The 14,585-nt window shown below is 42.7% G+C and overlaps 1 protein-coding gene across 4 annotated transcripts in view; it reads left to right on the forward strand.

Annotated features, from left to right (window-relative positions):
• Positions 1-14,359, forward strand: part of ARID5B (AT-rich interaction domain 5B) — a 114,062-nt gene extending 99,703 nt beyond the window's left edge. For all 4 annotated transcript variants that reach the window (XM_053984219.1, XM_053984218.1, XM_053984220.1 and 1 more), the window contains 2 exons: positions 7,893-8,091; positions 11,953-14,359. In XM_053984219.1, the coding sequence (XP_053840194.1) occupies positions 7,893-8,091; positions 11,953-14,103 (2,350 nt within the window). In that variant the 3' untranslated portion in view covers positions 14,104-14,359. The remainder of the gene's footprint in view (positions 1-7,892; positions 8,092-11,952) is intronic.
• Positions 14,360-14,585: the final 226 nt, after the last annotated feature.

Raw genomic sequence — 14,585 nt, forward strand, 5'->3', positions numbered from 1 at the left:
CTAGCATTTCGAAAACCAGTCTGTCCTGGGCAGACACAGCTGGAGAGGGATTTATTAGGCCTTGTGCTCTCACTAAATTAAGACAGCTGAGTGGGAAAGTATTCTGCAGAGACACAGCCACCTGGAACTTGAGGAGGAGCAGATAGGTGAGATGCGTTGTATTTCTTCACAATGGGGTGACAGGTGGCTGTGCCCACACTTTGGACACTGGCCTGCAGAGGGTTTTATTCTGGCAGTGAGTGTGGCTCCTGGACACTTGCAGAGAACTCTGCCCATCTACCAGGGGACTAAACTTCAGGAAATGCAGTGCCTTGTACAGTTTGAGCCCATTCTGCCATTTTTCTTTCTAAATCTCTCACACAAAAATTGTATATGATCACAAACACAAGGCAGGTCAAAATAGGTCCCTTACACAGTTTCCCTTTAACAGCCATAAAGTCTGTCTACCCTGAGGATATTGTGCAGTAATTCAATATGCAGGAGAGCCCTGTGTTCCATGCAAATGCTGTTTGGTTTTCTAAAGCATTTGGATAACTTTCATAACGTGTAAGCATTTCAGTGGAATTTTGCAGGAAATAACAGCCAGTCGTTAGAGGGAACAAAAAGTAGGGGGCTAGTATAGCATCTGCATGAAATTGCTTATGGTTATCTTTTTATACACATTGTAATTAATAGAAGGTTTTGATTTACACTGTTAAGTGTGAAAACATCCCCAGGCAAAAATTAATCAAATGTTATGTCATGCTGTAAACTACAACTAGCTCTTTGTTTGACTCAAAAAAAACTTGTCAAGCAACAGTTTTCTCTCCTTGCTTTATTTTTGTCTTCACCCCACTTCCCTGCCCCCCTCACACTTCAGCTGGTCCCAGACTCACAGAAAACTTCGCAAGTTACAAATTGTCTCCATAGTTTTCTATCAAGCACAAATTTAAGCCTGAAGATAGATGAGGTGTTTCAGTTCTCTCTTTATTTTCCTAGGTTTTTGGTTTGGGGTGGTTTTGTTTTTTTTTTTTGTCTTTTTGATAAATAACAAGAGGTTTCTACTTATGATTTTCTGCCCTCAGGGCTTTATCATTAAGATTAAATAACTGTACTCTCAAGCATACCACTGAACAAACATCTTTTCAATTATGTGAGTAACAGATGCTTTAACAAAGGAACTATTGAAAATTCAGAAAGCTTCCCCCCTCCCCAAAATTTAAAAAGTATCAGATGACAGAGGAATGTAATTGTTTACCATTAAAACAGATCCCTTGCTGTCCTTTTAAAACATCTGAGAACATGCATTTTTTTTCAAAATTTCTGGGGTTTCAGCCTCAGCAACTTACTGGCCAGTGCTAGAGTCAGCAGGAATCCTTGAGTGCAAAGTGCTGGACAGTCGGGCCGTGCCTTTAAGCGCCTGCAAGCAGATGATCTCCCTCCTGGTGAGGAATTGTTTTCCCACCTACATCCTTCCTTTCACCCAGGAGTCTGTCCCAGCAGAACTGGGGCATGCTGTGTGCTGCCCAGTGCTGCTAGGTGCATTGTCACCCAAGCAGTGAAGCCCTTGCCAGGCATGCCCACCATGCACGTGTGCCTTGGCGTTTACTGGGTGCTGGGGCCCTGCAGTGCCCAGAGCTTTGGGCATCATGGCAATGTCATTCCTTGACCTCCAGGAGTAGGGACAGACTCGACACAAGAGGACAAGCCCCTTTTCCTTGCTGGGAGCTGAGTAGCCCCAGCAGAGTGCTGCACAGTGAGAGGTGTGCCATTCTCTTTTGCAGGAGCAGCACCAATGAGTAAGTGCCAAGGAAGATCTTTTCCCTCAGACTGCCCAGGGATGCTGGGAATCCCCACCTTGTACTTTAGGATTTTATTAACATGAAAGAGATTGCCCATGGTTTGTTCAGCTTTCTGCAGTGTAGTTCAGAGCTGTAGTTCAGAGCTCCAAAGAGGGTCAGCAGGATTTTGGAGTCCTGCCAGGAGACCTGCACCCCACAGGCACATCTGTAAGCTTGTTCTGAGCATAGTGACCTACCAAACAAAATGCATGTCTGCCTTTAGATGCAGAAATGGTGACTATGGCCAAAACAGAGTCTTGTAGTGGTTTTGGTAGAGTGATCTGGGGAAGTTACTTTGTGCTCACCACCCTTCCTTTAACTCTTTTCCATGCAGTAAATCTGCGCCAGAGGCAGAAGACTAGAGTTGTTCATCTCCCCCTGCTGAGCCCTAGGATCAGGAGTGCCTGAGCTTGCCTTGCTGAGCTGTGCAGTTAAATCAACAGCTGTGTTTGTAATGTCACTAATTTCCAGTTTACTTAAAACGAAGTGTCTTTGAATTCTCTTAGAGCAGCGCTGTTCCCACCTTTCAGCAGTAAGCCATTCTCATTACCCACCAGCACTCCCAGTGGGCTGTGAGGAAAGTTGTTGTTGAAAGGATGAAAGAGCCATTTCTTTAAGGAAGGAAAGTTCTTTGGAAAGAAAATTGAACTCCAGCATATTTTGTCTTTGCTGATATAATACGTGCCCGTTTTGTACTTCAGACAAATGCAAATAAAGCCATTGCTATTGTGTTCTGCATAAAAGCACGTGAGGCTTGCTTTCATAACCCCTGCATTGTACAATGCAATCCGGGGAAATCAGACTTCAGCAGCACACTGCTTCATTTCCTCAATGTATTTTATATTCCCATTTTGGAAAACAAGCTGAGACCTTAAAGTTTGGGTTATTCCTCTCCCCTCTTTGCTGGGAATGTGTTGCTGGTGCCCAGGAGAGCTGCCTCCTGCTCCTGGCTATCCCCACCAACTGATTGTTGAAGGTTTCCCTTCTTGTTTCCCTTGCCTACACTGGACCAGTGCTCTAAGATTTATCCTTTTGAAAAACAACAATGTAAAAAAGATAAGACTTCTCTTGAGATCAGAGCTCGGGCATTCCTGCTGGTCCCTTAAAACAGCTGAATGTTTTACCACTGACTTTCTAAGGGAAAAGAATCAGGTTTCTCTCACCGAGGTTACTGATAGGGGCCCATTTTCACCACAGGGGCTGTCCCAGCCCTGCACTCAGACCCTCTGGCTGCAGGGGCTGCGGGCAGCTCTGCCTGGCTGCTGTGAGGACATCCTGGAGCAGATGGGTGCCCCCTTGGACTGAAAAAATGGATTGTCTTGCCCCTCAGCTCTGGTAGTGCCTTCAGAGGAAGGAGTTGGAGTCACTGTGGCCTTATGTGTTCAGGAGCAAGGCGTTTTCCAAATTCCTACCACTAGAGACCTATTGCCTGTCCCTTTTCAGCATTTTTGAAGCTCTAACAGCTTAATGTTCTCATGATTTACATTAGCATCTAATCCTTGCATAATCTCACTAATCCCTTGGCCCCAAGATATCCATTGGCAGTGAGTTCCACGAGTTAACTGGTTGCCGTATTCATTTGGTGGAGCAAATTTAAATAATTTTCCATTTCTGTTGCAATTAGCCTCCTTAACCTGGCTAAGCATGCGAATGGGGCAACATCTCCCAAGGAGTGGACTTTGGTATTTTAAGGCCTTCCAAGATTATTCTTGTGGCTGAGAGGCTCCAATGCATCCTATTTTGTGTTGGGCTTGGATCCCTGGAGAAAGTACAATGATGTCAATGGGAGACATGCTGAAATATTTTATTCTGCCAGAAAGAAAACAAGAATAAACACTAGAACAGCGATGCAGAAAAAATATTGTAGGGGTTGTGCTGAGTTGCCTCCTTCCCTCCATCACCCTGAGTGTCCTGGGCATATGGTTCCTCCCCAGCCCAGAGCCCCGTCATATCCATACACAGTAGGGAGAATTAAAGAGGAAACTGGCAGCCTTAACATTTAATTTCCTTCCTCTTTCTGGGCTGGTCAGATCCTTTGCATTTTTGTAACTATTTTTTTATCATGCCTATAAATAGATGTGCTCTTATGTGTCCTGTGAAGCAGAGTCAGGCCAAAAAAGTCATTCATTCTGCATAATCAATACATGTAGTGGTTACTGGCTCAGATGAGAACTTGTACTGTTAGTTCTGTAGCTGGGAAAAAATGTTGACTAATAAAGATTAAGGGCTTTTTTTTCTCTTTATGAAATGCTAATGATGAAGACATGTTTGATATACTGTGAAATACATTTCTCTAATGTGAAGTTTCTGCTTTTTGTTGGGAAAGAGACTTAGTCCCTGGAGGATTTTAGAATTTGTAAATATAAAATTATCTGCTTCAGTGTTTTTTAAAAAAAGGTTGGCAGAAAGCCAGCTTACTTACATTACTGTAATAGATTTGCTGACCTCTGACATCTGCTGCAGAGAAGTACATTGAATTTTTCATAATATCAGATGATGCAGATCTAAAAACTCGGTACACTGCACCATTATTTAATTCAGGACTTACTAAAGGAAAATCTTTTTTAAATAGCAGTTTATACATGATTAAACTTAATATTGACGATTGTAATAAATCAGGATTAGTATAGTACTGATTTGTTAATCTAACTTGTATTGATTTTAAGTTGTCTTTATTTAAAAAAAAAGAAAAAGCAAAAAAGGAAAAAGACTGGCTTTTCACAGTGACTGAATTTAATAAGAAGCCCTGTGATAGCAAAGACTCCCCTACTGTTTCTGCTCTTGGCTGGAAAATGTTATTCTTGTATTATTCCAGGAAAAAAAAAAAAAAAAAAAAAAACCTCATGCTGCTAAAAATCTGCTGCCTGTGGAAAGATTTTTTAATACACTAGTGCTTACATATTCTATTTATGTTAATTGACTTATAAATAATACATTTTATTAATGTTAATATTGGAATCTTGATCATGATAAAGACCCTTTTATTTGGTCTTCTCGCAGGCTTTACAAGTAAATATTCTTTAGACCACAAAATACTCCCCCTCTTTTCCTTTTTTATGAATACTTTTATACTTCCTCCCCTGTCGGGAAGTACAGCCACAGTTCAAAGCGACTGAAAACATGATTGTTGTTTCCAACATATGATACATTTGAGGTATCTGGATCCAGTTTTTTGGACGTTGTCTTTACCTCTCCTTGCAGAAGGATTGATTAAATCTTACCTGCACTGCAAATATTTGACCAAGAAAAAAATATCTTGTGCTGGTTTCAGAACATGTCACATTCTGCTAAACTATTTGGCTAACAGCAGATCGCATTCTTCCGGTGTTGGGCAATATTGACCTTAAATTGGCTAAGCCGGCTGCTTTCATGGCATGTGAGCCGGCTGCTTACACGTTGAGAGAGCTGTATTAGCTTTATTACTCCTGCGCTATAAAAACTTCTAATAATCAAATGATAAGATCATATCCTGTGGGTAATTGTGTTGTACCATGACAGGATAACTGAAAAAACATTCAGTGAAAATTGCAACCGACGGAAATCTCTACGTGAAGAGGCAATTGCTGGTGTTGCTCGGCTCGGTGCTGCTCCCTGGGGTCTCGCAGCCCGTGTTCCTGCCCGGCTCCTCGCCTGCCGCCCCCAAAAGCCACCTCGGTCGGCACTCCTTTGAAACGAGGAGGGGAAAATCCTAGAACAAGCCATCCTTTTGTTTTGACTCAGTTTTACCTTAGTCATGCCGCCTCCCCAGTACACGAAACATTTAATTCCAGATTTCCTGCCACTGGCTCCAGGCCACTGACCGGCTATGTGAAATGTATTTTTACTGCTGTCGGCCTGCCAACTGCTGAGCTCAGTGAAAAATAACTAAAATGAAAACCTTGTACTCCCACATGAACCCTTAAGATCAGAAAAGGAAATTTAAGCCACAGTTACTAATTAGCACCCAAGCTAATGAGTTCTGGTGAGGTGCAGAGGCAGGAGGAGGAGGAGGAGTTTGGGTCCCGCGTTACCCTACAAGGCTCAGCGGAGAGCATGCGAACAGTGATTAATCATGTTGGCCCAGGCCTTGCTCCTGGCCCGGCCGTAGCCACTGGGTTAATCCCTCAGCATCTTCCAGGGAAAGGCTGGTTCCTGGGGCTGGGAGCATCTCTGTCCCCCTTGAGGCACCGGACAGCGTCTGAAACCTTTACAGATGGAATATGTAGATTTTAATGGGCGATGCGTTCCCATGGAAACAAAACAAAGTCAAACACTCCCCTCGCAGTGCTAACAATTACTGTAATAAAATGTGTTTTTATTAAAAGCGACTTTAAATACTTAACACATGGCAGAGCAGCCTCGGCACTGCCCTGTGCAAAACCCAACCTTGCCTGTAAGTGAAGTCCAAAGTGCTTTGTGCAGCGCAGGGAGGAATTTGGTGTTTTCACCAATATTTGTACTTTGCAAATGAAATGTAGCAGCCTCAAGTATGAACAGGATTATTTTTTTCTTCTTCTGCTTAGTTATGCTTTTTTTTATATAAACATTACCTGTAATATTACAGTGGGAAGCAGGTATTTGGCAACTATGTATTATTTTGCTAAGTTTGCATAGAGGGAGCAGTTTCCAGTTTTAGCAGCTGTAACATGTTTAAACTCAGTTTGTAATGGGATCTGAAGATGAATATTCCCTGTGGGCTCTGCTTAGCTTCATTACTGGAGCCCTGCCAAATTCAGGGCTAGAAAGTATTATTCACGCCTCTTTGCACATACCATGTCAGAGCATGCTCAGTTAATGAATTTTGTTTCTAATATAGCATAAATTAGGTTTATATTTTAACATAATTTATGTTGTATTTTATTAAAATGTAAAATATTATGATCACGAGCAATCTAATTCTGCTCTCTTAGGCCCAAACTGTGTTTGAACATATAAATATGTAAGTCAAAATTGCATGCTTAGAAACTGATTCTAGGATAACAAACGAATATCTGAACCAAAGAGGTTTCTGCCTTGGAGTCTTAGATTAAAGATAATTAAGGATTCCTGGTATTTGAGTAGATCTATGTTGTTTATAAGCAAAGTACATTTTCTTCACAGAGTCAACTTGTCTTTTTTTTTTTTTAACAGATTATGTTTGCTGTATTAATGTTCATATTTTTAAACTCTGGGTCTTACATTAATCCCACAGTGAGTCATTAATCATACTAAAATGCATTATAAAAACTTTAATCACTGAAGTTGAAACTGAGATTGTAATGCAATCCATCCTTTTTAATTATATCAGTTATTTTTCCTTTCAGATCAAGAATTGCAAAGGGAAAACAGAGAGATTAAAACTCAGTTTCTTTGATGCTTTCAGGGGAGGATATTTTTTGTTTGTGTTTCTTCCTTGTGTTTTTAAAGCAATTTGGTGCACTTTGTGGCAGACAGCTGCACAGTGAAGAATTCCTTCATATTTAACTCTTCTCCTCTCCCTTTCTTCCATAAAAAGGCTCTGGTGACTGTCGCTGCATGGGTGCCTTGCACAGATGAGGCTGGGCTGCTGCTGGTGATGGCCGGGCGGGTGCTGTGCCCACCTCGTAGGGTTTCTGCAGCCCAGCTCTGCTGGCTCTGCCACGATCCTGGCACTCGCCCTTGCAGTCAAAGGAACCAGCAGCCTGGAAATGGTGTAGCTGTTACCAAGTTGGCTATGGCTTTGTAGGTGTTTTCCTGGGGCTTGCTGCACGCTGTTGAAGTCGGGGAGGGAAAATAAAAATAAACGGTGGATTTTTTTTTTTTTTTTTTTAAATGAGTCTAAAACATAATGGCTGATATTCTCATCTGGTACAAATTGGCGTAGCCACACAAACCACTGTGAAGTTACTGACAACTAATCCACACAAAATCTAACTCCACTGAATTTATTCCATGTTATAATCTTGCCAAATAAATTGATTTCTTATACTTGGATTTATAGATGTAGAGTTTAAACTGTTGCTTTTATGGCACGGAAGAAAATGGATTTATTAAGTAAACTGCTCACAGTAGATACATTTTTTTCTTTGCTAGAACAGCAAAACCTGATCAATTATTTGTTCCTTAATCCCCTAGATTAATCCTGCCATATGAAAGATTTATTAAAGGAGAGGAAGATAAGCCACTGCCTCCAGTGAAACCTCGAAAACAAGATAACAGTTCCCAGGAGAGTGAAGCAAAAACAAAAGTGTCTGCAACAAAACGCATCAAAAATGAAAACCAAAAGAGCAAGAAGGAAAAAGATAATTCACAGAAACCCCAAGATGCATCTGAGGTCTGTTGCTTCCCTGCTTTTCATTTTTTCAATTAAAAATGCACAGTTTTAATCACATAAAATCCAGTGATAAAATAAATCATTTAAACTGGAGAAGTCCAACCAGTTGGCCTTTTAGTTTGCTCAGCAATGGAAATTCAGCTGTTGTGATACTGTCTGTGCTGGGATTTTGCTGGGCTGCGAATGGCAGCCGATTTGCTCCATATTGCACAGCAGGGATGGCAGAGGACCAAGCTCTGGATCTGACTAGTACCAGTTCTGCTCATTGTATTATACAGTGGTCACCATTAACAGATCAGCAGCTGCCAAAGGGAAACCACACAACTACCACAGTTATTTCCTAATCTAAGTATAGGGTGCGGGAACCTCTAATATTGTTGATAATACTGTGGTAACTGTTGGACACAGCTGATTTTTATAATGGTAGCCTCTGGATCAGTCCTTCTGTGCTCACAGATGTATGCATGACTGAGAAAACATATTGCTCCCGAGGATTTTTGTTATATTATACTAAGTTTCTTTTTGAACTGAAAGGTCACATTTTGAGGGAACCCCCTTCCAAGCCCTGAGATCGATTTCCCTCTCTGGAGCAGTAGACGGTTTTTAGCTGAGGTTCCTATTCAGACACAGTAGGTTCCTACTGTGTCACTGCTGCACATGGGCAGGCCCCAGTTTCCACATACAGCCACGTTGCTTGCAGGCATAGGACAGCCCTGTAGAAGAGAGTTTGTGTTCACAGCATAGGATAAGATTGATGGTAGAACTCATATTTGTCTGCAAATAAGAGTAAATTTCAAGCGTTGTTAAGTGATGCAAAATCAATGGAGTTTTTGCTCCAGTGTTATTTAAGCACCTTCCTTTGCACATCTGCCCACTCTCTCCTGTGCCCTGCTTGCACCGCATGTGAAGGAGGTGGTGAAGCTCCTCACACACAACCCCTGCAAAACATGTTGCTTTTCCTGTCTCAGTCTGCCAGATCACAGCAGCCTTCAAGGCGTTGCAGTGAAAGTAAGTATTTAAAGAATGTCGAAACACATGACGTGCCCGGGAGACTATGGCTGCTCCTTTGACTTCATTGTGTCTGGCAGGTACAGAAGTCTTGTTTCTAAACTTGTTTGGAAATTGTATTGAGTCAGCTATCAACAATCCTCCTCTTCATTGTTTCCAAAAAACAATGCAGGTCCTGTAAATACAGATGCCTCTGAGACTCCATGTACCCAGTTTTGAGAACAGAAAATTTGGAGTTTCATATCCCACTATCTCTTTAAGTTGTGCTTACAAGGACAATTTAATCTCCCATCCAAGGAAGAAATTGTGTTTTAAATAACAGTGCCATTAATTTCTAATTTAGGAGCAATCCCCAGAAAGACTTTTTCTTTTTTCTGACATTGTAATTTTAAAACCCCACATCAAGAGGAGAGTGTGCACAAACGTGCTTCAGTCACTGGAAGGTTGCAAGACAAGTTGTCCAAAGCAAGGAGAAGTGAAGTGAAAGCTTGTGCTCCCTTCCCTTGTCATTCAGTCATCCCTGATTATTTATTGAGGGTCTTGGATCAGGAGGACACATTACATACTATCAGTACCACTGCTGCTATGCCCAGCATAACAAGTCAGCAACAGAGCAACAGCCTTCAGCAACATTTCCTTGCTTTTGTTGTTCCCTATCTCAAACTTCCTGCTGTTTAAACTGAAGTTATTTTTGTGTGGATTGCAGGAAGAGTTCCTAAGCTGCGCTTATCGGAAATGTAGAGAGCCTAGACAAGACAATAAAAATGTACAATTATGGCAGTACCCTATTGTAAAATGATACCTTTTATAGCAAAATTAATGTCTCCTCCCTGACTGGGGTGGAAGACATGTCCTGCCCCTATTTGATCAGGGTGGGCTACTAAGGACCTTGACCTCCATGTCAGTCACCATACAGGTCAGTGATCACACAAAGCCCAAGCAGTGAAGGGCCTGCAGGGTGATGTTTCACCCCTGGTTGGGTGTAGGGCTCCAGAACTTGTCTGTGCTTTGCCATATGGAGGGCTCCATGCCCAGGATGTGGCACTTAATGGGGGTAGCAGGCTGGAGACGTTCAGCTCCTTTGGGTGGAGCAAAATCCAGGTGTGCTGGAGCCAGGCAGAAGGTTGCTTGTCGCTTGCATTGCAGCCATGCCCTGGCAGTGGAGCCCCATTTCTGGGCCTTCATTCAGGCACAGCAGTGATGGGGTATTGCTCTGAGGGAGAGCCTTATAGCCACCACGTAAATGTGTAGGCACGTCCCCAACCAAGCCACAGCTTAAGCCATTTCTGCATGTGGCCTGGAAACTGTGAGCTGGAAAAGCATAATCCAGTTACAAATGTGTGGTCGTCTCAATTGCATGTTCAACTCATGCACCATTAGAAGTATGCAGGGAGAGAATATAACTTTAATTTATTAGGATTGCATTTGCCTTTGTGCTCTTCACTGTTTTTCCTGCCATCACAATGACATTGTCAGTGTAACAAGACACCAGACAAAATGCTATTAGCCTTAGACTGCACATTTCCTCACAATAGCTGAAACTTCAATCAAAGTATTGCTTAACAGAAACAAAGAGCAGAATGTACAGTTATTAAGTATGATTCTCTTTTTTTTTCTCCTCCTTGCTTTGCTCATCTGTCTGGTATTTGCCTGTAATTTTATAAGCTCGAGAGACAGCGATGGTACTTTGTAAAGAACCTAATGATGGTATTTGGCTGCAAAAGTCAGCTACGAGTTTAAAAAGAAGAAGTTAGGATGACTAACAGACACTGTAACTAATAGGCCAACCAAACAGACAGGAATATTTAAAAGCAGCTGTGAAGAAATAAATCTCTCAGAGGGTTAGATTCGTTAGGACCGTCTCCAATTCCCTGCTTCTGCGAGAGACCATAAAGCAGCATTTAGATGATAACTTTCTCCGTGCGTCTTATCTATACAATGAAGGAAGAAAGAAAACAATAATAATAAAGGAGTCAGCACAATGCTGCTGTTTTATGACTGTCTTCTACCATGACATGTCAGAGGAGAGTGACAGCAGTTTTGAAAAGGGCTGTCAGTCAGCTGGATCGCAGATGGGATGCTCTGGTGACCTCTACGGGTCACAGTTCAGCCGGCTACATAATGGGATGAATAGTGTGAATTGTGCACACACGCTGTATTAATGGGGGAGCAGAACAAGCCACGGTCCCATTGACGAGAACGTATAAAAGCCATGTTTGTAATAGCAGGCACACACACACTTACTGAATGTTGACAACTTCATTTTAATCCGTTAATAAAAAAATGTGTGTCCTAGTTAAGCTGTGGCAGTGATTTGCTGCCTACAATAGGGATTTCTAGTATGCCATTTCTATCATTTTCACACTTTAATGCAGAACTGGGTGTGAATGATCTCCTGTGTGATCACTGAATTTTAAGATAGCTATGCTGGAGAGACTTGAGGGAAGGAAAAGCGTAGGAATAGTGTGGTTTTCTTGGGTGAAGTTGGCTAGTAGGAGAAATTTCTATAGCCTTATTGTTTGTGTCTTGAAATCTGCTCTTCTGCATTTGCCTAATTACTTTTAAAAGAGTATATAACCTCAAAATTTAGCTATCTGATCAAGCCACCAGTGCCCCTCATCAGGTTACAACCATCTGCTGTTTGGAAATGCTTTATTGTGATTCTGACAGGGATGGTGTGTTTTTTAATATTTCCTGGAGATACATCTCTTTCTTTGAGTTCAGTACCTGATGTTAGAGCCTTCACATGCCAGCAAGGTGGTTGGCAAGTCCTCTAAAACTGTGCATAACCTTACAAACAGGCTGCCAGAACGTACTGCATTCTTACTGTTGTCTATTGAATCATTTCTTTAGGTTTCATCAGAACAAGAGAAGGATCAAGAATCAGCAGACCAGAAGAACTTCCCTGAACACCCTACAGTGGGAGAGATGAAACAACCTGTGCAAGGCCCTCCATCTCTTTTACCAGAGACAGCTCGGACACTACCTCTGGAGAAGACAGACATGACAGAAAACAGCACTAACAGTGAGAAAGCCAAGGAGGATGTTCAGCACTCGTCTTCTTTCTCGAGTGTATCCGTGCCTGCAGAAGAAGATACTGTGCTGGATGCCACTGTCACAAAACGATTACACCCCTCAGCAGATGCCCTGGAAGATACAAAGCCTGAACAAAGACTACACAAAGCTTTTACTGACAGCCTAGAAAGTGAACCTCCAGAAATTCCCTTCACAGCTTTCCCAGTCCATCTGCCCACTCAGAGCGACATGGAAGATGAGAAACTGCCAGGGATGGCTGATTACATTGCAAACTGCACGGTGAAAGTGGACCAGCTGGGCAACGAAGATATCCACAATGCATTAAAGCAAACACCCAAAGTACTGGTGGTGCAGAACTTCGACATGTTTAAGGAAAAGGAGCTGCCCGGGTCCGTGAACGATGACTCCACTTTCAGTTACACACCGCTGCTGTACTCAAAAGGTAATCCAGGCATCATGTCACCCCTGGCAAAGAAGAAGCTGCTGTCACAGGTCAGCGGGGCCACGCTTTCATGTAACTATCCTTATGGTTCTCCTCCACCTTTGATCAGCAAAAAGAAACTCAATAGCAGAGATGAACTGTCCTCAGGCATATCACAAGGTCCCCATGCCCCTAATTCTGATCCTGTAGCAATTAACAGGCCCTCAGTCATACAACATGTACAGAGTTTTAAAACCAAGGAAGAAAGGAAGTCAATTAATAATGTTTTTAAACATGACATGCTAAGTAAACCGGATCCTCAACGCTGTGATTTTTCAAAACATCACCTCAGTTCTCTTGCCGAGTCATACCTACCGAAGTTGGATATCCAGGACTGCAAAGATAAAATGAGTGAGAAAAGGGCACTGCAGCACTCCCATGTGCCAACTTTCTTGGCAGATTTCTATTCATCACCTCATCTGCACAGCCTTTATAGGCACACAGAACATCACCTTAATAATGAACAGACATCAAAGTACCTCCCCCGGGACATGTTCAGAGAGTCTGAAAATATTTCTACTTTTACTCAACACAAACACCAAGAAAAACTAAATTTAAATTATCGGCCGTCTTTGCATCAGCAAGAAAAAAAGGCAACAGTGGAGGCTTCTTCAGATGATCAGCCAACAGATTTGAGTCTTCCAAAGAGCATACACAAACAGACTGCAAAGGTTCCAGGCTCCAGTCTCCCTCACTCATCCACAGCCCAGCAAGAATGCAAAGGGATCTCCCCGTTCCAGGCTGGAGGCAGCCAGGTGGTGAGCCTAGACTGTAACCCCAAAGCTTGCCGCGTGTCCCCTATGGCATTGACAGCCCCAAAAAAACACAGTGAGTTGCTCCACAGGTCTGGGAAGCAGCAGGCCCAGAGGCTGGAGAACCTGAGGAAGATGGAGGGGATGGTGCATCCTATCATCAGCCGTAGAACAAGCCCTCAAAATGTGGGGGCTGCCCGGCCTCTGAAACGGAGCCTGGAGGATTTGGACAAAGTTATTTCTGAAAAAAAAATCCGAGCTGTCTCTCCTATTCACTTACCAAAGGAGACCCCAGCGAAAGACAAGGCTCCCGACCAAGAGGGGGAAGGTAGCAAGTCAGTGCATGGCCTCCATTCTGGCAGCATGCTAGAAAGCCACAAATTTCCCCTGTCAGCCCCCATCTTCCCAGGCTTGTATCCTGGAAGCCTGTGCACAGGGCTGAACAATCGCCTCCCACCTGGGTATTCTCATCCCCTGCAGTACTTGAAAAATCAGACCGTGCTATCCCCACTAATGCAGCCTTTGGCTCTTCACTCCTTCATGGTGCAGAGACAATTCCTTACATCCCCTGCAAACTCCCAGCAACTGTACAGACACTTAGCTGCAGCAACACCTGTAGGAAGTTCCTATGGTGACCTTTTGCATAACAGCATTTATCCTTTAGCTGCTATAAACCCTCAAGCTGCATTCCCACCTTCCCAGCTATCCTCTGTACATCCCAGCACAAAACTGTAAACCCCCTCTGTCACAAAGAAAGGTCTGAGGAGAAAGTTCAGTTAGCGACATTCCTCCCCGTGACGATGTCTTGCAGATTTAGCGATCTGTATTTTTGTCAACCAGGATGCAGCCGTGTCCCGCCTAGAGGAGCGTCTTGGAGTTTGATGGAGACAGGACTGCTTCTTTAATTCTGGTTCCCACATCAGCCCCCTCACCCCTTATCCCTGCCCTTGTGAAAAAGAAAACCAAACAAAAAAAAAAAAAACAAAAAAAAACAAAACAAAACAAAAAAAAACAACAAAACAAAAAAAAAACCAAACCACACACAAAAAAAAAAAAAAAAGAGCGAGAAACAAAAACACAGAAAGAAAAGAATTTTTTTAGATTTTGCATATGTGTTTTCTGAAAGGACTTGAACATGGTAAGAGCAGATGTTAAAGGGAGCCGTGGAAACGCAGGTCCAGTCCTGAGCTCACTGAAACCCCAGTGAGGGCTGTGTT

The sequence above is a fragment of the Vidua macroura genome, chromosome 8 (assembly GCF_024509145.1).
Source record: "Vidua macroura isolate BioBank_ID:100142 chromosome 8, ASM2450914v1, whole genome shotgun sequence".
Taxonomy (NCBI): Eukaryota; Metazoa; Chordata; class Aves; order Passeriformes; family Viduidae; genus Vidua; species Vidua macroura.